Below are 26,792 nucleotides of genomic sequence, written 5' to 3'. Positions count from 1 at the left end.
TGTGGCACGTGTACCGACCTGAAAGAAACTCGAGGCAAGTTAAATGTCACAGACTTTACAGGATTACCACCAGCCATGCCACCAATAATTACGTGTAGCCTTTTCAATAAATTACTGAACTGTTAATTGTTACGAGCATTCCTTAACCTTCTATCGTTCTGTGTGTGTATAAATTTACAAATAGTGGTTTTTAATGTCCGTCAATTAATTATTTGCCTTTATGAGGAATTTCACTCGTCCAAATACTTTAATATGCAGCAGAATATGTAGCCCTCAGACACTCAGGGTCAAGGCAAGAAATGTCTCGTGACCCTGACGCAACGCATTCTGACCTGCGCTGCAATTCGTGCTTTAAAAAAATATAAATAAATAAATAGAGCGCTCTCATAAACGTTTAGATTGGCCCGCTGGCGTTCACAGCCACGCGGCAGGGAAGCGCCCCCTGAAGATTACCCCTCCCTCTCCAACCCTCTCGCTGTCTCTCGAAAGGCAACACGGAGCCATAACGCCGTTGTTCCGGCTAGCTGTAGCCGCGCGCTGCTCGTCTCTGGGGCGCCGTACATCATGGCCGCTTCTCCCCCTACCACCCCCTCCACAGCATTGCTCCCACCAAACCTTCTTCATAGGCTGTTGCGCTAGCAACAGCGCTACACGCGGGCATGGTTCAAAACTCAGCCCTGCCTCCCACCCCCCGCGCAGGCAAGTGGAACCCTCCCGCCGAGTTCTCTGCGCGGTCAGGAACCCTCCCAAACCATGGCCACCACAGCCAAACAGCTCGCGACAAAAATACTAAATTAATAAAGTTAATGTTACCGAGTACAAGCATATTTTAATATTTATTTTAATGTTTGAAGTAGCTTGGCTTCTGGGTTGTAGCCGTGTCCTTGGCGAATAATTCACCGACGTTTGGGTCGACCGAAACGTCGGTGATTTATTTGCCAAGGACACGGCTACAACCCAGAAGCCAAGCTACTTCAGACATTGGCCATGAAAGCCTGCGAACATTATTTTAATTTTTACTTATATATTTAATTTTACAGGAGTAAAAATAGCTTTCCCTTTCTGCATTTAGTTTAGGCTGGCTGGCAGCCTGGCGGGAAACGACGAAAGTCGCTCCCAAAACAACCAGTGCCACCAAATAGAAAAATGCGGACAGCAATGTCCAAGTGCCCAACCCCCCGCATGGTAGACTCTTTTCTACTCTGTCAAACTCTTCTTCCAGATCCATCCTTCTGTTTCCCGTAACCGACCTGAACGCATAATGGCATGATTTTTGCAGCCCGCATGAAAGAGCCCAGGGTTTTCCCTGTGTCTAGGCAGGTTTTGTTCTAGTTATAGTCTAGCATAGTCAGAGAGGGGAGTCAGGCATGGCGACAATCGCAGCCATGGTCGGCCAATCCCCTCCCTAGCACATGATGCATGCTACCTCTCCTGCATGGCTAACACCCTGCATGATTAAAGCGTATAGGCTTCGCCCTGAGACGCACTTGAGTCTTCCCTACCCAGACCTCTCCCGCACACTCATAGCTTTACGTTAGCTTAGGGTCGAAGGTCGTTGAGTGGGTAATTTTCAGCGACTATATGGGCACATTAACGACAATAACTTGCTGCCGAGTGAACAGTTCGGCTTTGCAGTGCTCACTCGACAGTACATCAGCTTTAACGCCTTACCGAGGAAATGACAAGTGTATTTAACGTGCTAGACTATGTTGTTGCGAAGTTTTTAGACGTAGAAAAGCCTTCGACAGAGTATTTTTTTTTATGCTGGGCTTATCTACAAACTGTTTGAAGCAGGCTTTCCGGACTGCTACAACAAACTTATCTCATCCTACCTAGCAGACAGAACTTTCAGAGTGTTCACTGAAGGAGCAACGTCTGACCTTAAACAAATTATAAAAGGGGTCCCACAGGGTACTATCCTAGGCCCAGTTCGAGCACACAGACTAGTTAGTTAAGCTTGGCTGCTATGCAGATTATAACTGTACTGTATAGCAGATCCCACAACCTACAGCTAGCCACGACCAGAATACATGTTGCGCTCACTGAAATTGAAAAGTGGTGCACAACTTGGTGCATTAAAGTTAACTCTGCTAAATCAGAAGCAATTGTGTTCACTCGCAAATTTCTCCCGCCTGCAAACCGCAGGCCGCAAATACGTTTGTTTGACGAAAAAATACCACACAAGGACGTTGTTAAATACCTCAGCGTCCACATGGACAGGAAACTGCTTTGGCGTCACCATACTGACACAAAGCGGGCACAATCACCCTATACCCAGTTATGAGTAGGCGATGTGGCAGCAAGGTTGAAACCGAATTACTGCTCTACAAAGCCCTTATACGCCCAATTATTACGTATGCAGCCCCTGTTTGGGCCACTGCAGCCAACACACATTTAATAAAGCTGCAGCGTTTTCAGAATAAATGCATTCGAATAACTACAGACGCCCCACAATACTGCCCAACAGGAGCATTGCATCGTGAAACTGATTCGGAAACTTTGCAAGACTTTTGTATCCGAACCAACACAAACCTTTTACGATAAATTGCGTAATTTGTTTAAATCCTCATATTTACTCTCTAGGTAATAATGACTCAGACGTGGAACAAAAAATACAAACGCCCAAAATCGATTCTGACGCACCGACCACCGTAGTGGCCTGTGATTGGCTGGAGTCTCCCGCCAATCACAGCACACCTCGCACAGTTGAGGCCAGACCCCAACCCAGAGATTGCGGACTGACGAGAAAATACTGCCTATGATGTAGCTTTGCGCTGGGCAGGTCGTGCTTATATTTAATAATAAATATACCGGCAAAATACACACATGTATGCTGACAGTTCACACACATAGATTAAGCTATATTACAGCCCGTACAACATCGTAAATAAAAAAAATCTATAAAGTTTTCACGAAGCATTATCAGGAAAAAACCCTCCAACTATGAAATTATGCCTATTAATATATATTATACACGTAGCATTAAACTGGCCACATAATTTGTTACGAAAAAAATTGGTTGTCTGTAAAGTCGGTTTACGTACGATAGTTTAACGTGACAGCGTCATAACAAAACATTGATGAATGATTGCATACTTTTATGAATAAAATTGAATCATTTTTATTAAATTATCACTATTTTGAATGGATACAAAGTAAAATGAAATCTACAATTTAATGGATAAATTTACTTTTATTTGAACTCATTAATTCAAATAAGTTTATGACTTTAACGAAGAGATTATTTTAACTATAACTTTTATACATGTTTGCTATTTAACTTCTTCCAATCTGTGTTATTCTGTTAAGGATAGGGCGATGATCGGAAAAGTAGGAAACGAATGGGAGTGTTTCAAGTTTAATGTGCCTCGAAAAAGTCAAATCGATGGTTGTTCCAATCGAGTGGAAGAGAGATAGATGCGGCGCAAGCGTACAATGAGCGTAACTGGACACCGCGTTACGGGACAATGTGCGTAACGGGACACTTTTTCGTGCATGCAGCCGGCGTTCATCGATTTATTAGACGTTGTCACGTCAAAAAAAATAAAGCGTAGGAAGTTGAGGCTAGGGACTCGTGATGGACTGGGTAATTTCGCCTTTAGCTGGCGATAGGCGACCTGACGCTCCATCCACTCCTGAGTGTGTCCCGATGAACCAACGCGCTTATTTAGACTAATTACTCGTAGCTCATGAAGCGTAGATGTTGTTGCTAAGGGTTTTGCAATGACAGATTGGATAACTTCGCTAACTGCCGACAGCCATTGAAAGGCGACAGGCGACCAGACTCTCTATCCATTCTGGAGTGAAGCCCGATGCAGCAGCTCGCGATTAATTATCATGCGGCGTGATAATTGGAAGCCGCCCCAAAACACAACCTGCGGACGAATGGGTCTCCTCTTGGTAGGGGAGGATGCAAGAGGACGTGTGTGTGCGGGCAGGTGTCCCAAAGGCAGTAAACACCAGAATCAGCAAAACATAAATAGCGAAAATTACTTTATATTTTTACTATCAATAAGGCTGATGCAACCACACAGCATGAGTAACAGTCGGGGAACCCACATAATGTTCCCTGTCTTCGCTAGCGTGCACATGAGTTTACAATAATCTTTGCAATCAATTGACATAGAGTACAAGCAAATTTAAATATAAGTTTATCTCTTTTATCAATTAATAACGGGGACAAGCAAAACTAACGTCCTCATATAATTGAAAATCGCCACAAATCAGCTCTACAATAGGCGGATGTAATACCCAAAATCATATGATAAAAAAAATCCGAAGAAACAATGCACGCGCGGGTCGTGCCACCCCCTCGGACCGCGGCCGCACGGTCAAACAACACCACTCAGCCCACTGAGATCCGAGACTAAACTAATATAACAACAAACGACTCAGGTCTGACAAAGCCGTCCACGACCGTGAGCGGATTATCAGTGGCAGGCGGGGAACATGGCGGAAGGCCGGACAAGAACAGCAAAAATTAGAAGCATGGTCAGCTTGCCCTGACGGCCCCAAGGCCCAATCTAATGAAGCGATCCGGAGTGCACGGTGCTTCTCAAGGCAAGGACAAAAATGCAGGCTAAATTTAGATAGTGGCAGCCAAATAATCCATACTAATAAAAAGGTTTACATTAGAAGGCACAATTTATCTTTAACTTATAACCCGCGGCCACCACGCGGACAGCACAATCAAGTCAAGTACACTACCGGTAACGGAGAGACATCACGAGAAGCAGCAGTTGCAACCGCATCCGAGGAAGGTAGCTGGCGAACGACACCGCGAGAGCACCAAGAGCTGAGCACGCCACAAACTACGTGGCGGCGACACCATCACTAAGCAATCTAGTGAGGGGGGGTGGGGGGGGGTGAAGACATCACAGCAGACAGATTGAAAAAAGAGGCTTGGGAAGTGGAAAGGGGAAGCCAGGAACGAGCGCGCGCGCGGCGTTCGAAGTACTGAAGTGACACTCAGTCCACTTCAATCACAATTAAATTAACTAATGTCTGCGCATGCGTAACACTAAATCTTAAGTTTCTGCTACACGAACTGACAGGCAGCCTGGCGGTAAACGACGAAAGTCGCCCCCAACGAACCAGTAACTCCCAAAAACTAATGCGGACAGAAATGTCCACGTTCCTGCCCATTGCTTAGTAGACTCTTTCTACTCTGACCAACTCTTCTTCCGGAACCATCCCTCTGTTTCCTGTAACCAACATGTCTGATATTAATGCATGACTTTTGCACCCCGCATGAAAGTGCCCAGGGTTTTCCCTGTGTCTATGCAGGTTTCATCCGGGCCCAACTTATCTAGTTTTAGTCTAGAAAAGTCAGTGAGGTGAGTTAGTCATGACGCCAGACGCTGCCATGGCTGGCCAATCCCCTCCTAGCATATTATTTATGCTATCTCTTCTGCATTGCTTAAACCCTGCATGATTAGAGGGTATGGGCTTCGGTCTGAGACGCACTTAGAGTCTCTCCCTAACCAAGACCCTTCCAAAACACATTTAGTTTTTAGTTAGGTTAGGGGAAAAAATATTCGGGTTCTATTGGTCGTTCATAAGCAAAACACACACGCGCGTGTATGGCGTATGACTTAGATTTTCGATGATAGGTTAAGATAGTAAAATTGAAACAAAACACGGAAGGAACGGACCGAAGCGAGGAAACCCTTCGGTTTTTGATTAAAGCTGGACGTGGATACCACAAGAAACTAAAATGCAACTTTAAAAATAAAAATAAAAATTATGAAGAACGTTGATTTCAAATTAACCAGAGACATTCATAAATTTACAGTTGCTATAGCTTGGTAAACATGACACAGCTGTTTGGTGTATTTTTACTCCTTATTGTATAAATTTATAACAGCATGCATTTGTAAATTTCCCAATACTGCTAGATAATTTTAACACATAATTTACTAAATTTACATTAAAAATGCATATGTTTATTTGTACCTACTACGTCCAAAAATATATTTTTATTTTTGTAACTTGTAGCTGTTACTGAACAATATGTACCGATGTTTTTTTTATCAGTTTTTAATGATCACGTAATACTTCTTATAATCTGAGTGACCTACCGGAGGATCAAATCTGCAAAAGCAACTTGACCTAAAGACCTTCGAGCGTAATAACAATCATTAAGAAATGGCAGTACGACTTGCGTAACCTAATAAAAATTCAATGGGGTTTTGTCAGTATGAACAAGTTAATCTATTTTACTTTTGCAGTTCCTTGGTAGTTGTTAAATGTACTGTGATAAATACTTTGTACTTTTAGAATGACGTATGGGTGTACCTACAAGTACAGTGTTCTGACAAAGAAATAGGACACATATTAATTAAACATTTGATGTATGTGTAGTTTTATCTATACATCCACATGTGTAATTTAACATGTTAGTTACTGTAATAAAAAACGAAAATTCGTTTGTTCTTTCCGGAGCCTGAAGCTCATTTGTTTTTCTAAAAACATTTGTGTAAAATAACAACTTAATTAGTTTTTCAAAATAACAGAACCACAATTTAACATTACTTAACCTTTGTATGTGTAATTTTACGAAATATTTTTATAGAATGGGTGTAAAACTTATAAAAGAATCGTTAATGTACATGGCAACTGAGTATTTTTTTAGGCCAATGTTTAGTGTCTAGAATACCAACATTCATTTTCTGTAAAATAACACGATGGTGGTAATATTGCACATGGTATGATGCTTGATAAGCCCACTGGATTAAAAGTGAGTAAATTTACACTAGCAAACTGTTTGAGTACAACTGCAGAAACCTCATTGGTGTATTTTTATCACATCAAAACGTGTTATTTTACTTCATGTTAGTGACATTTCACTTGGACATTGTGGGTACAAAACTGTCAGAAGAATGTAACAATGTATCATGTAATAGAAACAAAGTCGCAAATAAGAAGACACTGTTAGAAATTTTCACTTTAAATTTACGAAGAACGCTGGTTACAAATTATCAAAGGATCTTCGTAAATTTACCGTTATCTTCGTAAACTTACGGGCACCGAATTAAATGGTTTTAAACATGACTCTGCGAAAATAATCATGGCATGCTATCAAAACATTCAAAAACATGTTCAGACTCCTGCAAAAAAAAATACTCTTATTTCTTCTAAGATTGTGTTTGCCTTGAAAAACAGAACTCGGATGTCGAAATACGGCGTGGTTTCTATTACATAAAATTACGAAGAATTCTTCGTTTATTCGAGTTAAATTCTTCGTTGCAAAGTCCGTAAATTTACTGTCATTTCTAAGAGTGTTCGCAGATCAAGTTATTTGAAATTACGAAGAATTCTTTGTTTATTCGAGTTAAATTTTTCGTTGAAAAATCCGTAAATAAACTACAATTTCTAAGAGTGTGCGAAGATCCAGTTCTTAGAAATTACGAAGAATTCTTTGTTTATTCGAGTTAAATTCTTCGTTGAAAAATCCGTAAATAAACTGCAATTTCTTAGAGTGTACGAAGATCCAGTTATTTGAAATTACGAAGATTTCTTTGTTTATTCGAGTTTAATTCTTCAATGAAAAGTCCGTAAATTTACTGTAATTTATATGAGTGTTCGCAGATCAAGTTATTTGAAATTACGAAGAATTCTTTGTTTATTCGAGTTAAATTCTTCGTTGGAAAGTCCTTAAATTTACTGTTATTTTCTAACAGTGTTCGCAGATAAAGTTATATGAAATTACAAAGAATTTTTTGTTTATTCGAGTTAAATTCTTCGTTGAAAAGTCCGTAAATTTACTGTAAATTTCTAAGAGTGTTCGCAGATCAAGATATTTGAAATTAACGAAGAATTCTTTGTTCATTCGAGTTAAAATCTTCGTTGGAAAGTCCGTGAATTGAACTGCAATGTCTAAGAGAGTGGTCGTGTTGTCCGCAGCGTGGCGCGCGGCGAGGGCGGGCGGCCAGGACGACTGCGAACAGCCGCGCCTGGAGGAGTGCACTCAGCCCATCGCGCTGCTGTCGGGCAACGCAGAGCTGCGCTTCGTCGCCGGCAAGGAGGAGCTGGACCGGCGCTGCCTGTGAGCCGCGCGCAGTTCAGTTTGATCAGGGGCGCAACAACAGGGGGGAAAGGGTATTTCCCCCCCCCCTTTGAAACCTTGAAGTGGGGGCAAACGGGGGCAATGAGATTGCTGTGTAATCAATTTTTAGATAATAAAACTGCTTAAATAGCACCATTTTCCACCTTGAAATACAAATTTTCCCGGGGGAGGACCCCCGGACCCCCCGCTTCTATAGGAGGGATCGATGATTCTTTATAAAAAGGTATATTGCCCCCCCTTTGGAAATTTAGTTGTTGCGCCCCTGAGTGTGATCACCTGACCTCGGTGACGAGCGGATCTACGTGTTCTCTTGTTCGCAAAAAAAAAAAAAAATTTGTTGTCTGTAAAGTCGGTTTACGGACGATAGTTTAACGTGACAACGTCATAACAAAACATTGATGAAATGATTGCATACTTTAATGAATAAAATTGAATAATTTTTATTTTAATAGTAAAATAATAAATACTTGAAATTATACTAGTAATCAGATTTTTAAAACGCAAGAATAATTAACCTTTATTGCCGAAATTGTTGTTGTAATAAGCAATGAAAATCACATTAGCATTTCACTTCACTTTATAAACAGTCGAGTGGAAGAGAGATAGATGCGGCGCAAGCGTACAATTAGCGTAACGGGACACAGCGTAACGGAACAGTGTGCGTAACGGGACACAGCGAAACGGAACCATGTGCGTAACGGGACACTTTTTTCGTGCGTGCTGCCGGCGTTCATCGATTTATTAGACGTTGTCACGTCAAAAAACTTGCGATACTGAAAAAACAGTCACGAAATTCAACGCAGAATTCTATGAAATACACGCGTTAAGTTGTGTTTTCAAATACATCCGCACCCGCCGCTGGAATTCGCTGTTGCAGCAGCTACGTCGACGAAAAGCGGAAAATAAGTTGAAAAAAAAATGCTAAACCCCGGCTTTGGGTCTGATTTTCGACAATCCGTTTTATTGAAATACTGTAAATCTTGTTGAAATTCACTAAACATTCAATACCACAAAGTTTCCCTTTGTCTTTGTGAACTTTGGTTGGCACCATCCGTCACAGATGGCAGCACCGTCGTCAGACATATCCGGTCCATGTGACTTCCGTTCCATTCACTAAATTAATCCAACCAAATCCCGTATATCGAGAGCTATGCTGTTGCACATCAAAAATAAACACAAAATCTAAGAATTTTTATGGGTTTGACATTAATTGCCTTGAATGTGCAATATTTCATTTGGTATTTTTGTGTTATATCTTGCATAAAAACATGATTTTGTTAACCTTATTTTCAAACTCATAGACCCGCAGACCACCCACTTGGAAGTTATCAAAATCAGTGTCCTGCTATGTTTTGTTATTTTAATTTTGGCTTCAGTTATTAACATGGCAAATATTGCACACATCCACTCCATCACGTTTTACCTCCATGCCTTCAAAAACCAAGTCGACTCTATTATCAGGGACCTTCAAACTTTGCGTTATTATTTGCAACATACCAGGTAGCGAAACTGTTAAACGTTTAATTCCTTCTGTCGTTGGATCAAGTATTACTTGACACTCATTTAAGTACTATAAATCATTCAAGAACTTGCTAGTACATTTAACCAACCCATGAGTAAAGACCGGAAAAATCCTTGGGTTCTATGACCCCTTATTCAGACAAATGCCACCGGTACATTAACTGCTGACGAGTGAGTCATCTCAACTGGATAGCCTGTGGTTCGATACTTCAATGGTTTAGGGTCTCTAACTGGCCCATAGTCCACCAGATTAATAGTGAACCAATGGCAGAAGCAGCACATAGATATAACTATTTGAATATTAGCCTATCACGAAATTAATTCGCGAATATTTCCGATCTTTAGCCATGAGTTACTAAGGCAGAGGGTAACAGCCAATCAGCAAACGACACTGCCCTAGCTATGTACGATCATGCGGATTTTAACCCGGTGCCAGAAAATAGCGGGGAATTGCAGTTCTGTTGTGTCGAGAGGCTTGCGGTGTTATGGATCAATATACCTATGTGACAAAAAATTATCAGTGTATCATTAGAAACAAGAAAATTTCGCGGTTTTGATTCGCGATGGGTAGGGACTGGAAAAATTCGCGGGTTCAATGACCTGTAGGATGAACTCCATAGTTCTACTTACACTCGGTCAAATGTGAAGCACTCATTGGCTGCTGTCTTGTGAGACGTCCCAACGTAGCAGCATGCGATTCGATACAGCTTTGGTTGGGTGTTTCTCATTGGCCCAGAGTCATTTAGGTGAGTTGTGAGCCAATAACAGAGGCTGCATTGAGGTGTAACTATTTGTATTTTAGCCTATCGTGAAATGAAGTCGCGAATTTTTCCTGTCTCTAGCGATGGGCTAAAACACAAATGCATAAACCTTTAAGCTGCTTTAGCTATTGGCTTACTGTTCATTGGGATGACTCTGAGCCAATGAGAAACCCTCAACCAAAAAAATGTCGAATCACAGACAAACCACTCGATGAGACTCAGACGTCAGCAGCCAATGCACTGGCGTTATTTACCCAAGTATACAAAGGACTGTGTAGTCTATTCTGAAAGTGATCGAAACCGCTAATTTTTCCAGTACCTGTATATCGTTCATCAATTGCGTGGTGTCAAACCTGATGTTCGAATACACAGAAAATTTCAACTGTTTCTAATTATTATTATAGTTACGATTCATAGGTTATTTATAGGGCCATGCATATTTCGCGAAAAGATTCTCAGACTAGATGAAAGTCAAAACAATGTAGCTTTGTCCGTGTTTCGTGACTGGGTGAGTTTCTTTCAGGTACGTGTCGACTATTACAACACTAATCACTAGAGACCTGATAATTTGCGGATTCATTTGGTGATAGGCTATAATTCAAACACATATACCTCTTAGATAATTTTGCTATTGGCTTACTGTTAATCTGGACGAATCTCAACCAGTTATAAACCCTCAACCAAAGAAGGATCGAATCACAGAAAAACCAGCTGAGACGACTTACAAGTCGGCAGCCAATGAACTTGCGTTATTTTCCCGAGTGTACAGGGGTATGTGCAGTCTATCCTGAAGGCCATCGACACCGTGAATTTTGCAGGTCTCTATTCATAGGTTATTTATAGGGCCATGCATATTTCGCGGAAAGATTCCCATACTGGATGAAAGTTAAAACAATGTAGCATTGTATGTGTTTCGTGACTGGGTGAGTTTCTTTCAGGTACGTGTCGACTATTACAACACTAATCACAGTAATTCAGTGCGGAAGGAAACTCGTCCTAAGTGTCTCGGTCAAATAAGGAAACGACTTCTCTCGCAGACAGCAGCCAATCACAAGGGAATAAACTGGTGGTGCGGGTATGCCTTGTTGTAATCTAAAAGTCGTTCAGGTTTTTCTCCCGAAAAATGCCTGCTCCTAGTTATTTACTCTCCTGTTTGGATTCGACTGTTTTGTACATAACATAATTGAGACCGAGTGTCCAACGATAGGTATTATTCGCGAAAAGTCTGAACTCACGTTAGAATGCTTACAGGTATGTACATGCCCGCTCCGGCGGTTTTTTTCTTGAAATTGGTTGTCGTATGCTTGAGAAGCCATTGCCTTATATGGCCAGGCCATTAAGAAAGCGTTTGCTTCCGCACATAATGGTGGTGATTCGTGTTCAGAAGACGGGCATGTACCTAAAGGAAACTCAAACCAATCACGAAACACAGAACATGCTACAGTGTTTTTTTAATTATTATTTTTTATACATAGCTTGTCTCGAAATCTTTTCAATCATCTTAATAGAGCAGCATTACCTTTCCTACTATCAGCAGCTACGAGATCATTGATGAGTGTTCCTTTTTATAACGAGATTACTGATAGCTACTGAGGAATGATACGTCTGGGTTGCAGACAATGGTTTGAAATAGCGTGTGAAGGGGGCGATTCTCAGCTACCATTCGTTTCAAGCAAATTTCCCATGTCATTCTGCTTTCTAAATTGAAAACTGATACGTACTAAGCAATAATTTTTATTTAGAAAATATTTAACAGGGCTAATATTATTATCTGACAAAATTATAATTTATTGGCCTTATAACATTTTTCTCCTTTTCTATAAATATGTCAGAGGCCAATTTTCCGAACATGTTAATTTTAATACTAGCCAATCATTTTTATTCCACGCGAAAACAAGTCGTGAAGCCCAGACAGTAAAGCCGTGTCCTTCCAAAGTGCTCAGGGCAGAATTGATTCTGCGGTGTTTCGCTATTGGCCTTTTAATTTTCACCCCACTACAAAGGAAGGTAAAAGGTCGCAAAAAGCAAAAAACATTTGACCTCGAAAAGTTATTTCCCATACTGTATACAAAATATATGGGGCAGCAGAGTCTTACCTTATATTAGTGCGTTTTTTACTGTCGTGCAAAAGTAAAAATACTTTCAAAAACATAAAAATACCATTGCTACGGTTTGGTTAAAATATTTCATATCGGTTGGTGTATTTTACTCTGTGTTGTATACATTTGCACATGATTCCATATATATATATTTACAACAACTGTCAGTTAATTTTACTGCATCGTTCTTTCAAAAAAATATATTTTGATTATACTAGTTTATAGCTACTAATGAACAATGTGTTCTAAGGCCGGTTTTCCAAGAAACAAAAGTGAGGGTTTAGGTGTTTAATATGCTACACGTATGCCCTAACCGTAGTCCTGGTGCACGATATGTTAAGCCCAATTCCTTGTTTTTAGGGAACAGATTTCGGTGCCGATCTTTCGCTCAGATTTTCAGTATGCGCAGAGCTCACTTTTTCGTGGATATCGTCCAGATGGTGTACCAGCGTATGGTGCCATTAACTTGTATATATACACTTTTGTGATCGTCGGGGTACGTAACAAGCGTGTTGGTGCGCTAAATGAAACTTTATGGTGGCGAAACTATCCTGTAATACATTTTGTTCACTTTAGCAATCATAACTAGAGACACGGAAATTTCGCGCATTCATTTAGTCGCAAGTTAGAATGCAAACCTTCACACTCTCGCACTGTGTTCATGATTGGCACGCAGTTGTTTGGACACGCTCGTCTACGACCGTGAGACAATGATGCACAGCTAGGAGAGAAGTAAGCGAATCGGGTATTGCCAATTAACGAGGATAAACATGCTCTCGCTAAGAAATCAACCAATGGGAAAGCAAACATGGGTTGAATACACCTACTACCTTAAATTATACTCTGAACCCAGACGAATCTGCGAAATTTCCGGGTCTCTAATCATAACACGTAAAAATTGCAACCAAAAAAGTACTTCAGGAAATTATGACGGCAATTCTATTTTTGTACGATGGTGCTGCTATCTCTAGTATTTTTGCCGTAAGAGTTGTATTGATGGTTGAGAAACGTCCGCTAGAATGCATTGAAACTATTTATAGCGTCGCGCAGGGCACCGTTTATTTAAACGGCTGCCGATCTTTTTCCTTCCTGGGATTGGTTTGAACACGTTATGGAATACGGCTCGCGAGTTAGGTTACGGTTTTATCCCATCATGCTGTACTTACTCGCTACCTTACCCGAACGTTTTGGAGTACTACCCTTAAAAGTGATTTTTAATATTTTTTCACGTGTAATTGTTTCAGTTATCTCGTCTATAATAATCTAAATTAATAAAACTGACTATCGAACCTACAACCTTATGGTTGATCTTCTGCCATTTTAACCTTTCGACCATAGTGCACAGTTGTAAATTATGAAGTAATGGGAATACCACTTTCGTAACCGATGTCAGTAAAATGGGCATATGTTAATATAAAGTGGAAAACGCATTAGATTTTTTGCAATTACTTGGTAGTTGTAAATTTACTCCAACAAACATTCTGAAATTTTTAAATGACGTATGTGTGTCTCTAACAGTAAAGTGAACTGACAAAACAGGATACATATTAATTTAACACTTGTATGTGTAATTTCATCTAGACATCCAAAAGTGTAGTTTAATACGTTAGTATTTGTATATTTGTATTAACATACGTTCATTCATGTTTTTTTACTGAAGCCAAAAGCAAAATTTGGTTTTCCGGACAAATTTGGTGTTAAATTACACTATCTGTACTAGTTTGTTTTTTCAAAATCACACGACAAAACTTTAAAAGTAATAAACCTTTTTAAATGTAATTATACAAATATATTTCAGTACACGTAGGAGAAACATTTTATAATACGAACTGGCATCGAAACTGTTACTAAAATTTAAATTTGAAATTGTGTCAAAAGTGAGAAAAACACAACTGCTCCTTCAGAATGATCATATTCCTAATATTTATATGATTGGGAGAATTTTACTGTTTTTTCAGAGGATTTACTATATTTGTATCATCTTAGCCGACATTTCTCATACTCTCAAAGCAGGACGAAGCGAAAAGAAACGAATAGTCATTGGGACACTTTTGAAGGACCTTTCTGATTTATTGTTTCTGTTTTCTACGTTTAATTGATTTTACTGTCACATTTCAGAATTTTTTCATACGCCTAGTGACTTGTATTAATGCCTAGGTCAAGTCGAACTATAAACTCGTTCGGAAAAGAAAACATTACTAGATGTTTACGTAAATTCTTGCTCTAATTTTGCTGATTTCTTAGGTATAGCCCTTAATGTCAATTATATTTACTACTGAATTTTTACATCCGTTTCCCACATAAAAAGTGGTTTTAATAACGTTAAGTTTACTTTTAAGCCATTCCTCAATATTATTCCGACTTATGGTGTAACCAGTCGCTATTATCGTCTATAGTGTTATAAAATACAGTAAGTCTTACGGACTTTTCAAAGAAGAGTGTACCGCAAGTAAACGAATGGTTCTTAGTAGTTATAAATAATTGTGTACGTAAAACCTAAGCAGGTTTCGTACTTTTGAGTTCTGTGTTCCGTTTCAAGCAAGTTAACCATGCATGAGAAAAAAAAAGAAAATATACATGTTTTAGGCCAAACAAGATTAGTTGGTTTTGTGAGTACCTAAATATATAATTCTTGTGAGTTAACGTTCAAAATAACCATACGAAGTATCGTTTATTTTAAAAACAATAGCAGTAAATTCACGAAGATGTCTGGATGATTTGTAATATAGTTTTTTTCCCTTAATATCAAGTTAAAATTTTTAATCTTCTATACAGTAAAATTATTTTACGTTATTTAATTTTTTTTGGAAACCAGTTGCCAAGCAAATGTTTTGTAAGAGTACAATAAAAATCCTGTAAATTCTACATCATATTTATGGGATGGGGGAAAATGCAAATTCTGCATTTCTACGGAGCTTGTAAGCTCTGCAGACAATGTTTTGTAATGTTGCAGTAAACTATTTCTAGTAATGGCGCAAGTTATGGCTTATAATATAACAATAAATAGCTTGCAACGTCATAAGAGGGCCGAATTAGCCACTTGTCACTTTCAATATATTTTCACCTTAAATTTAAGAAGAAACTGGTTACAAATAATTCAGGGAATTTCGTAAATTAACTGGCAATATATTCGCAAATTTTACGGGTGCTGGGTTTACTTTCTTTGAACACGACTCAAATGATCCTTTTAAAGCGTTAAAAAGAAATTAATCGAAATAATTCCACTGTTATTTCTCCTACGACCATGTTTACAACCAGGAGCGTAGGCAGAATTTCATATGGGCGGGAGGGAGGAGGGGGCTAGGAACCTCTTTGCCTGGTGTTGCTTTAAAATTCTTTCCTTTTGTTGGTGGGAATTATATGTGTGTGTATATGGGATTTCGTAGGATTTAGGGGAATGAGTATTGTGACCCCCTCCCTCATCTCTCCCACCTTGCGTAGGCCCCCCGTTAACACGAAGCACAGAACTCGGAATTATCTTTGAAAGATTTATGAAATGGGAGTGCTTGACTTGATGTAGGCTTTTGGACATACGCCATTGCTATGCTCATGTATGTCTGTAGAAGAAAACTACAAAAACCACAAATGACAAAAGCACAAATTAAGCAAAAAATTGCTGTTGTCAGGATATAAACACCACACAATACAATGTTTGTTGACCATATTCCTGTTGTGGAGTATTGTGTGGTGTTTATATCCTGACAACAGCAATTTTTTGCTTAATTTGTGCTTTTGTCATTTGTGGTTTTTGTAGTTTTCTTCTACAGACATACATGACCATAGCAATGGCATATGTCCAAAAGCCTACATCAAGTCACAGATCTCGGAAGTACGAATACGGAGTAATCACTCCGAATATCTAGTTAGTTTGACCACGAAGAATTCTTCGTTTATTCGAGGTGCATTCTCTGTGCTAGATGTCCGTCAATTTACTTGAATAAACACTAATGGCGTGTACTTAAGGTGGCTTCAACTCACGCGCACTTCAGTTCAGAGCAAATCAGCTCGAGGACTCCGACTGCCAAAGGTTTGGCTCGTGCGAAAGTGACGCAGTCTTAAGGGTGATACTCTGCGGCGCAAAAAACGCAGTATCGCTTCTAAGCACAGCCTGGAAAGCGCGCCGTAATTTTTTTTTACGTGTAACATCTTAGCTCTTAGTAGACGGCATTTCGTAGGAGTAATTTTGTGAATGGAACGGAAGTCGCATGGAACGGAAGTCACATGGAACGGAAATTTGTAACCGCACAGTGCTGCCATCTGTGGCGGAATGCGCTAACCAAAATTCAGAAATTCAAAAAGGATCTTTACAGTATGAAATTTTTATTAATTTTAATAATATGGACAGTTTTTTTAACGAAATTCATTGTTGAAAATCAGGTGCAAAGCCGGGGTCTAGTATTTTTCCAAGTAGTTTTCACTTTTATCTGAGCCGTTTCATTATTTAGTTTAAAATTTTGGTCTGCTAATCAAGCGTTTCAATAGCCGACTTAGCTGCTCTGGCAAAGAATTCTAGCGGTGGGTGTGGAAGCTACGGTGATTCGCGTCCAGATATGTAATTGAAACTACATTTGCGTATATTTACTACGCTTGGCATTTTTGGAAGAATTCTAACTTAATTTTCATGTCCGAGTTTCGTATTATTAGTATATTTGCAACATGAGAACACATGACTTTGCTCGTTACCGGGGTTAGATGTTGCACATCATTGGTGGCCACTAAAATTCTCGCTCACATGTTTATTTTTTTTAAATTTGGTTTTAAGATATATAGCGAGATAATTGGGGATGTTAACACAAAACAGGGATGTTGGGATCATAATCATGTTGTTTCCTGGCACAAGAACGAACTAACTGCACTCACTTGTACACAAATGAGTGACTGTCTGTTGTGCATTTCACCTTCCATGCGAGTGGGTCATTAAAATGTTGTAATGTAGTTATTCGTAGGAACACCTGTATTTCGCGAATACATTTCGTGTCAAGGTATTTCACAAAATATTGTAGCTTTTCTCCTGTGGTTATTGGCTCAGGTCGGTGAGAGGTGTCGTCCCGCTCTTGACGGGGCCAATGAGAATGTGGTCACCGTACTGCTGCACCCTCACAAAGATACAGTGTTTTGTGAAATACTTTGACATGAAATGAAATCGCGAAATACAGGTGTCCCTAGTTATTGGTTTCTCCCCCCCCCCCCCTCTACACCCAGCCCAGGGCTTGTCAAAACTACATAAGGGCCCCGCCTACCCGAAAAAAAATGGTGGGCAAAGCTTCTGAAAAAAAACATGCGTTTTAAAAACCGCTCAACGTATCCGATCGGTTTCTGAATACTAAAAGCATTTGAGATTGCGCAGATGGCGGATGGTTGTTTCTGTTTCCGTTTTTAGTTTTTAATCTGTACGTTTATGAGAGTGGATAGGAACAAAACACGTGTTTTCAGAGTCAATTTTAGACGTGAAACGTACGATAAAGATATTCGAAGCCGCTCGAGGGCCTGGAATTACAACTTCCATCTTCACTTCTCCTCCACAATAATGTTACTGTCACCGCTCGAATCTCACAGTTTAACGACGAGAAGACTGCTCGCCAGTTCAGAGCACTGCGCTCAGAGGCGATACCGCATCACTAACACAGATACAGCCCCTTAAGATCCAACGAGAAATCAGTTCAAGTGTATAATGGTAAGCATTCCAGCCTCCCACCAGACAATGACGCGAATTTTGCAGGTTTCCCTTAATCTTCCATGGCCTACGGCAATTAAATTTACCGCACTGTTTTTTTTTGTAAATGGAATAAAAATATTTGTGTAAAATTATGGATAGTTGTAAATTAGTACAATTATGTAAAAATATATATATATTAATACAAAATAGTGTTCACAGTAATATTAAGTTCAGATTTGTGCCTTGTGTTGTCCCAGTACCGCCGATAGTTAAAGTTATTTGAAAAGCTTTCTCTAGATAGATTTCCAGTATTAACTGCGCACATGAATAAGCATGATAAATAAAATATAATCAAATTATTGAAGGTATTTATTTCCGTGGTTTTTAAAAAAACTATGCTCGAATGAAAATTCAATTAAAATATATAATAATGCGCCATTTTTTGTAGTTTGTCCTCAGTATTATCTCGAAAAAACTACTCTTTTATTTGTGCAAAAATAATAATAGCCATGTGTTGGACGAAATTACAATATCTTTCTTTTAGTATTAGAAACCATAACTTGGCAACTGGTTTCCAAATAACCCTTTAGTAAAAGAACAGAAATGTTTTTCTTTTTGGAATTTTCTTGAAGAGCTTTTCAGTAACAATGTGCAAACCGAATTAAAAATTGGTGTACCGGTATTCGAACCAGGGTCCTCTGGTTTAATTGGAACCAGCGTTCTCACCTTAAAGCAATATGATGGTGTACATATGCAGAGTGTTTATGTTTGTCATTAAGTCATATGATAGAAAACTTTGTTGGCTTTCGAGGTTGAGCAGCATCGATGTGATATATTCTACCGACGTTTCGTTTCACAAATGGCAACAGGCATCTTAAGGGTTGAGATATAAACAATATATTATAGGTTCACCAATCCAATGGCTTTCCGTCTCTAATGACCTTGCTGTCGACGAAACCTTTAGCCCAAAATAAGAGAAAAATGTTATTAGTTTGCGTGCTAAGTCGGTCAGATGGCTGATCCCGCTGCCAATTTCACCTTTAGCGATCCCGCAGTCGCATGTTTCTATATACATAGCACATTCAAAGCACTTTCAGTACCAAGCTTTAAGCGAAATCGATAAAGTCTTTATAAACTCAGACCGTTTGGAGCGCTGATCTGGTCCCGAATTTTTAACTCTCGTAACGAAATCAATAGCGAGTTAATTTGATGGTTCCCATTCAGTTCACGAGTCGCTGAACAAAAGTCTGTATTTTTGTTTTTTAGGTTATTAAGTGTCAACAATTTTTATCCGAATGGAATGCGTCGCAAATTGGGGTTATCGGCGTGCAGAAATTTGTGCAATTTCCGGTTTTCGTGTAGCATAACTAAGAAAAAAACTATTGCATATTTAGAGTCCACGAAAGAAAATTAGTATATTTAATAAATTATATTAAAGAAGTCGACTAAAACGTTATTTAAAAACAAGTGCCAAATTATGTTTTATAACATCATTACAAACTTATTTAATTAAATTTTATCACTCAAGACTTAAGTCAATCTTTTAACTGTATTAGGTAATCACTTTTCATGTTTTGTTCATTACATTCCAAAAGTGTACAGGATGAAGCTTCAATTGAAATTCCTCACTTTTGTTCGGACTGAAAGATTCTTCCAAGACATATTTTCACACTTGGGAAGGAAATGAAACTGAGGTGCTAAAACTGAATGTTTTTGGTACGCCGCATAGTCGTTTAACACGATCAATACACATGCGATGCTTCTTGTAAGTTTTGTTGTTTACGAGCTCAATTAATATTATACCATCATTTTTTTTCCTCCCTTTCACTTCACAGACGCAAGAACAAAGAATACGCACTCCTGCGGCTCCCAGTGTGAATTATTTAGCGTAAGATGCTTCCTTTGCTCTCTCGAGGTCTTGCACTCGCTGTTTCGATTCGGGACAGAGCGTACTCTCTCTGGTAAACAAACGAAACACGTTACAATGGCTATTCATACGCAACACGGAAGTCTTTAAAGGTCATTTTGATCTATGTCATTACAAATATGTACAGCCAAAATACACTGTAATGATTTTTTTTGTAGATAAAACATAAATATTCATGAAAAAATACATATACTTGTAAATTTATACATTTTACATTAAAACAACTGTATCAAGAATTTTCACCCGGTCATTTATGCTTTATTTAGTTCCAGTACCTCCAATATTTGAAGTTATTTGTAAACCTTTCCCTGAGTAGCTTTCCAGTATTAACTGCGTACGTTAATAAGCATAACAAAAAAAGTCATATTAGTGATTATTCGATTATCATTTTCATGGTTCAAAAAGAAATATGCGCCAATTTTCGTAAGAAATACTAAGTTACGTATTATCTCGAAAAACGTATTTCTTATGTGCAAAATTAATTATTGCCATATGTTGTAAACAGATACATTATCTTCCTTGTAGTATTACAAACTATTTCTTGGCAATTGGTTACCAAAGAAATCTTTTGCAAAAGTAAAGTATTATTTTCTGTATGCGCTCTCTCTCCGGTAAACAAAAACATATTAAAATGGTTATTTATACGCACAACTAAAGTTTGTATAATTCGTTTTGATCTTGGCCAATACAATCAACATGTACAGCCAAGATACCGACTCTAAGCTTGAAACATTATCCGTTTTAAAAGTTTGGTCAGCTTTTTGTACGTGTTGAAAATGTTTGTGATGCCAATGTATTACAAAAGTCACTCAATGTAAATAAATTACTGTTCATATATGGATCTAGAGACTCTAAATTAACATTAAAGTAAAGTTGTAACCATACATTTAGACTGAGAGTGCAAAATAATTAATCTATTGCATTCTAAGGCCCTCTTTCTTCATTTTGCTATCTCTGAAACCTTCAAATTGGCTAAAATATAACTAAGTTTTCGCCACAAGTTATTCTAAACAAAATGACACGGAATAATTTTAAAATTAACACTTTATAGCTTGAAAAGTCGTTTTATTTTAGAGCATGAAATTAGTAGACATCGCTTAAACTCTTATAACTCGCTCAGCGACGGGTAAGGAGAAAGCACAGCATCTTTTGCCGCGGGATTAAGAAAGACCTGCTACATGTTTTTTAAAAATCTGGCCAGTAATAACACCCTCTTTTAAGTATTTAAAGATTGACTATTTCAATTAAGCTAAAAAATCTTCCAAAAAAATTATATTTGTCTGGGAAAAAAAAGTAATTAAGCATTATGACATACATGTCCTATCTGAGATAAGAGTGCCATTTGAGCATGAAAACGGCATTGTGCCGTCGTTGATGTCACTTTTTAACCTCCCCATCGCCACATTGTTCCGCCCAAAACATTGTAGAAACGGGGCTTGATAGCGTCTGATGATTGTTTAGTACGTATGAATTAGAATCTCTGTCGTTAAAAAAAAGTCACATTCATTGAAGAAAATTTATTTGAAACTGTTTTAACACTTACTATTCAGCGAGTTTTTTTTTTTTTTTTTGGCGTCTAACCAACATGGGGGAACAATTGGACAAAGGACGAAAAAAAGTTCAAACACTTACCAACTTATCATGCAAACGTGGCCACCCCCTGAATTTGAGTTCCTTACAAAGTGATCAAAGCAACCACATCGTCCACGGTGCTTGTAATCGCTAGAGACCTGCAAAATTCGCGGATTCATTCGGTGATAGGATAGAATTCAAACACATATACCTCTTAGATAATTTTGCTATTGGCTTACTGTTCATCTGGACGAATCTCAACCAGTTATAAACCCTCAACCAAAGAAGGATCGAATCACAGACAAACCAGCTGAGACGACTTACAAGTCGGCAGCCAATGAACTTGCGTTATTTGCCCGAGTGTACAGGGGTATGTGCAGTCTATCCTGAAGGCCATCGAAACCGCGAATTTTGGAGGTCTCTAGTAATCGCTAACGCGTCTCACTCATTTGGCGCTGGCCATTTGTTAGAACCAACAGCATGGCAAGACTCATATTTATTATCAGTGAGTCCGTTTCCAAGCGGTTCGGTGCCTCTATAGTGAGAAAATTGTTTTTATTTGGTCATACGACTTTGCTGGTTACACTGTACGTCATGAGCCTCCCTTTTGATTCAAAAAGCCCCTTGCAAAAATCGTAGCTGTGAAAACGGGTGTGATAAACGTAATCACGAACTGTGTTATAAATTACAGTAAATTGACGAACTTTTCAACGAAGAACTTCAATAAACGGAAAGTGCCTTCGTAGTGTTTCAAATATCTGAATCTTTGTAGAAAATGCGCGGTATTTCGACTCCCATGTTGTATGGTTCATTCTAAACAAAGTTAAACACACACGTGGACAAAATAAAGATATTCTTACATGAGTTTTTGAATTTTTTTTAATAATATACCAAGAACATTTTAATGGATTCTTGTTCAAAGTGAGAAACTCAGTGTCCCGTAAATTTTCAAAAATAGCAGTACATTTACAAAAATCCATGTATAATTTGCAACGAACGTTCTTTGTAAATTTAAAGTGAAAAATTTTAACGGTGCCAACCATGCCCCCCCTCCCCGGAAATTTTACAGATTTTCGCCCCTAAAATGCGTCATAGAGAAACCCCAATATCGGGAAGCCTTCTTTCTTTAAATGATTAATACAATGGGGAATTTTGATTTGATTAAATTATTTGCAACATTCATGAATCACTTAAAGAACGTATCAATGCCCGGTATGGACCCGGTAAACATCATTCAATAAGGCAAATAGAAAAGAAGATTAGCCTTCAATCTCAGTGTTCTAATAATTTGACTTTCCTCTGCAAATCTCACAGCAACGGTGTTATCCCCAATGGACTAATCGAATATGTCCTTTTAACAGCAAACTGGTCCGCAAATTTACAGCAAAAGCAACTCTGAACCTTTTAAATTAAAGAATATCTTCGTCATTTCCTTAAAACACAGCTAAATAAAATTTCTGAAATTCAACTGGAAATCCAGTCACTACTCAGCGTGGAAGACTTCAATAGTATTAAACAGTAAAAACAAAAACTGCAATGGAAGCCTAAAGTTCACAGGGATGAGAGCCACCCCCGAATGGTTCCGAAGTTCTCGGAAGATTGCCGATCGCTCGTGAAGAAAAACACACTTCAAGAATTTTTATATATATATTACGGTCATAGAATGTTTAAAATAAAGCTAACCTAACATAACCGACATTAAATTTTAGGTAGGATGACTTAACCTTCTGGAAAAAAAAAATAACTATTTAATTATTACACTGACCGAACTGAACCTAACTTAAACTTTTATATCCGTAAACTTTGGAACTGTTCGGGTTGTGGTTGGGTTTTTCATCCATGCGAACTGTAGGCTATCCCTTAACAACGGACCAAAAATATGAATGCGCAAACACACAGGAGTCAAGCCCAAATTAGCCGATGACATACTTTAAATCCATAAACAGCACATATAATTCCGTGGAAGAAATGAATCAGAATTCGGAATTCTCTGTACCGATTTTGACATCGGATGATTTGGACTTGTTTTCTGTGTGTTTGAATATTCATATTTTGTTAAATGTGATATAAGGGTAACGAGCAACGGTGTATGTCCAAAAATAACTTTTACATTTTTTGACGTGACAACATCTAATAAATCGATGAACGCCGGATGCACGCACGAAAAAGTGTCCCGTTACGCACATTGTCCCGTTTCGCTGTGTCCCGTTACGCTCATTTTATATTGCTCTTTGCTAACCTGAACCTCCTAGCATTGCGACCGAGTCCATGGCGTAATTATGTTTTCATGCATTTCAATGTAACATTTTCATTGCTCTTTGCTAACCCGTTCCTCCTAGCATTGCTGCAGAGTCCGTGGCGCAAATATATCATTTTTGACTGCATCTTGGTGTTGGGTAAGCCATTTTCCTTCACATCACCCTTGAATCACTCCCATTCGTTTCCTACTTTTCCTATCATCGTCCTATCCTTAACAGAATAAAACATATTGGAAGAAGTTAAATAGCAAACATGCATAAAAGTTATAGTTAAAATAATCTCTTCGTTAAAGTAATAAACATTTTTGCATTAATGAGTGCAACCAAAAGTAAATTTATCAATTAAATTGTATATTTCATTTCACTCCTTCTTTGTATCCATACAAAATAGTGATAATTTAAAAAAAATGATTCAATTTTATTCATGAAAGAATGCAATCATTTCATCAATGTTTTGTTATGACGTTGTCACGTTAAACTATCGTCCGTAAACCGACTTTACAGACAACCAATTTTTTTTTCTTTTGCCTCTGTCCATAACATTGAGATGTAAAATACCATCAAATAAGAAGGTTCTCGATCCCACTATACAGATCATACATGTAAGTAATCACGATAGGCCAGGTTTGCAAAAGTCGTCTCACAGCAAACATGGAACCAAATATAAATCTCTGAAAACTATCGGGTAGGACTGCACTTTGGTCACCGAAAGGAACGAATACTCCTTCGCCAGGAGATGAATCTGCTGTGTTAAGACCAGTGATGGGTCGAATAAAAATTTTCTCAAATCCGAATCTCGAATCCGAATCCCGATGAGTAATTTTGAAATACCCCTCGAATCCGAATATAGTTCTCAAGGGTCCAAAATAAAAAATAATGTACAAGAAATTAAAAATAGTAACTTTTGTGTAGAAACATTTAACCCATCAGTTGTTGTATTCATTAACTTAGTTTTTTTTATAAAAATACATAATGTAATTTAATTTATTTAATCATATGTTAAAAGTAAAATATCTTCGGAATGGTAACAGGATATATATGAAGGGGAATTTTGACCTAATAAACTTCAACTGTTATCACTGTTAATTTCTTTAATTTACTTTATTTCCTCTTATATTTTTATTTGAATCTTTTTCCTCGAATATCAAATCCTTCGAATTCTAATTTTTTTTTTGTTATTTGAGGATTTGGTTGGCCTATCACTTGTAATTGTTTGTTGTACTGTTTACTTTTTTCTGTAATAACAACAGAAATTACCAGTTGTTCGCTTTGTAATGAAGCGGAAATTTGCTGGCTTCTACGCCAGAATTATTTACAGACTTTAAAATAATATTTGCTTGCAGCTCAACTTTTCTAGACTTTCACAAGTGATACTGAAAAAATAAAAATCCACCCGTTCTCGCAATTAGCAAACGATGACGTTCCTGTTCATTTTTAATAATGTTCCGCTTTAAAGCAGCTGTTTCGTTTTACTTTGAAGTTGACCTAGTGAAAAATGAATAAATAACGTATTTTGTGCAGGAAATTGAAATGCTGAATATTTACCTGGGTTGAGATTTCACCACTCAGACCAAGGATTGGGAGTATCATACACAATTAATTTTCACCCTATTCGAGTTTTTTATTTTTTTAGTTAATTAACAGTTTCATTTTGAACCACAAAGATAACTATCACTAAACTATCAACTATAAGATTTATAGATCCTATCTCTTTTAAACGTGACATCAACCTTTTTTTCACCACCTGATGCAAGCTAAACAAAGTGACATGAGAGATTCAAATCTCTAGGAAGTATATCATAGTTCAAATCTGTCAAAAACAACAAATTAATGTCTTTGATCACATAGAGTAAAACAGACAGACTGAATAAGTTGAAGATTTCAATGGTAATTTAAACTTTATAGCTATAATAGCTAATAACCCACGGCTTTGCTTGCGCCATTTCAGTGTGTTGCTGATATCTCAACACTGCAAGTATAGTAGGCCTATGTGATTAATTCAAAAACATTTTTTACTATAGAATTTACCAGGTGCATAAGAAATTTAATTCATAAAAAAAACCGTTAAGTACGAACAATTTTTAAGTCAATATGCGTAAACATTCTTAATTTTTAGTTTAGATAAAGTATCTGATTTCATAACTTTAGTTTTAGTGTGTTCTATGATGTATTTTGCCTTGATGAATTCAAAATTACCTCCTTTTTATTTCATGACGTAAACAATCCAAGCAATTTTTAACTTGCACCTATTTCAATTTAATTTAGTTTATACCATTTTTTACACTAAAACTTTTATTTATTTTGGCTAAAACTATAATTAGAGCAGTTACATAATTACACCTAATTATAATACCTTAATTTTTTCAGATATTTGTATTAATCACATATTTATTTTAAATATAGAGTACAGAAATTATATTTTTTATCCATCGCATTAGTTGATTTTTAGTTTGCTTAATATTACTTGTAAAAATAAACAATATTTTTACTCATCTTTTCTTTTCCTACAGGGATGCCTATAAAAAAAATTCAGAACTAAGTAAATATGGCAATATCCGTTAACCAAATGAAACCAAACTCATAGCATTTTTTTAAACCGCAAATGTAAAATTTAAAATAATTAAAAGAAACATATTATATTGAAATTTAAATTTATCTTGCCAATATTGATTTAGTTGATTCCATAATTTTTTTCATTTTTTTATAGTACTAACCTCTTTTAAAAATTAATAATAGAAAGTTGAATAGGTTTAGGAGAGCTTTGAATAAAAGGTATGTTTAATAATAATTTACAATAGTAACTTAAAATTATGTTTTATTTAACCATAATACATAGATATATATTATTAAAGCCATAATTACAATATTTAATTTCATTTAAGTATAAATTCAACACGTAGTAAAAAAGATTTGGTAGATTTTGCATGTTT

The 26,792-nt window shown here is 37.6% G+C and overlaps 1 protein-coding gene across 1 annotated transcript in view; it reads left to right on the top strand.

The window, feature by feature from the left end:
• Nucleotides 1-26,792, top strand: part of LOC134527574 (uncharacterized) — a 196,811-nt gene that overhangs the window by 143,589 nt on the left and 26,430 nt on the right. Inside the window, exon 2 of the mRNA XM_063360370.1 lies at nt 7,906-8,047. Coding sequence (XP_063216440.1) covers nt 7,906-8,047 — 142 coding nt within the window. The remainder of the gene's footprint in view (nt 1-7,905; nt 8,048-26,792) is intronic.

Source organism: Bacillus rossius, chromosome 1 (assembly GCF_032445375.1).
Source record: "Bacillus rossius redtenbacheri isolate Brsri chromosome 1, Brsri_v3, whole genome shotgun sequence".
In the NCBI taxonomy this organism is placed as follows: domain Eukaryota; kingdom Metazoa; phylum Arthropoda; class Insecta; order Phasmatodea; family Bacillidae; genus Bacillus; species Bacillus rossius.
Note: the sequence above shows the minus strand (reverse complement) of the source record. Positions and strands in the feature narration are given on the sequence as shown.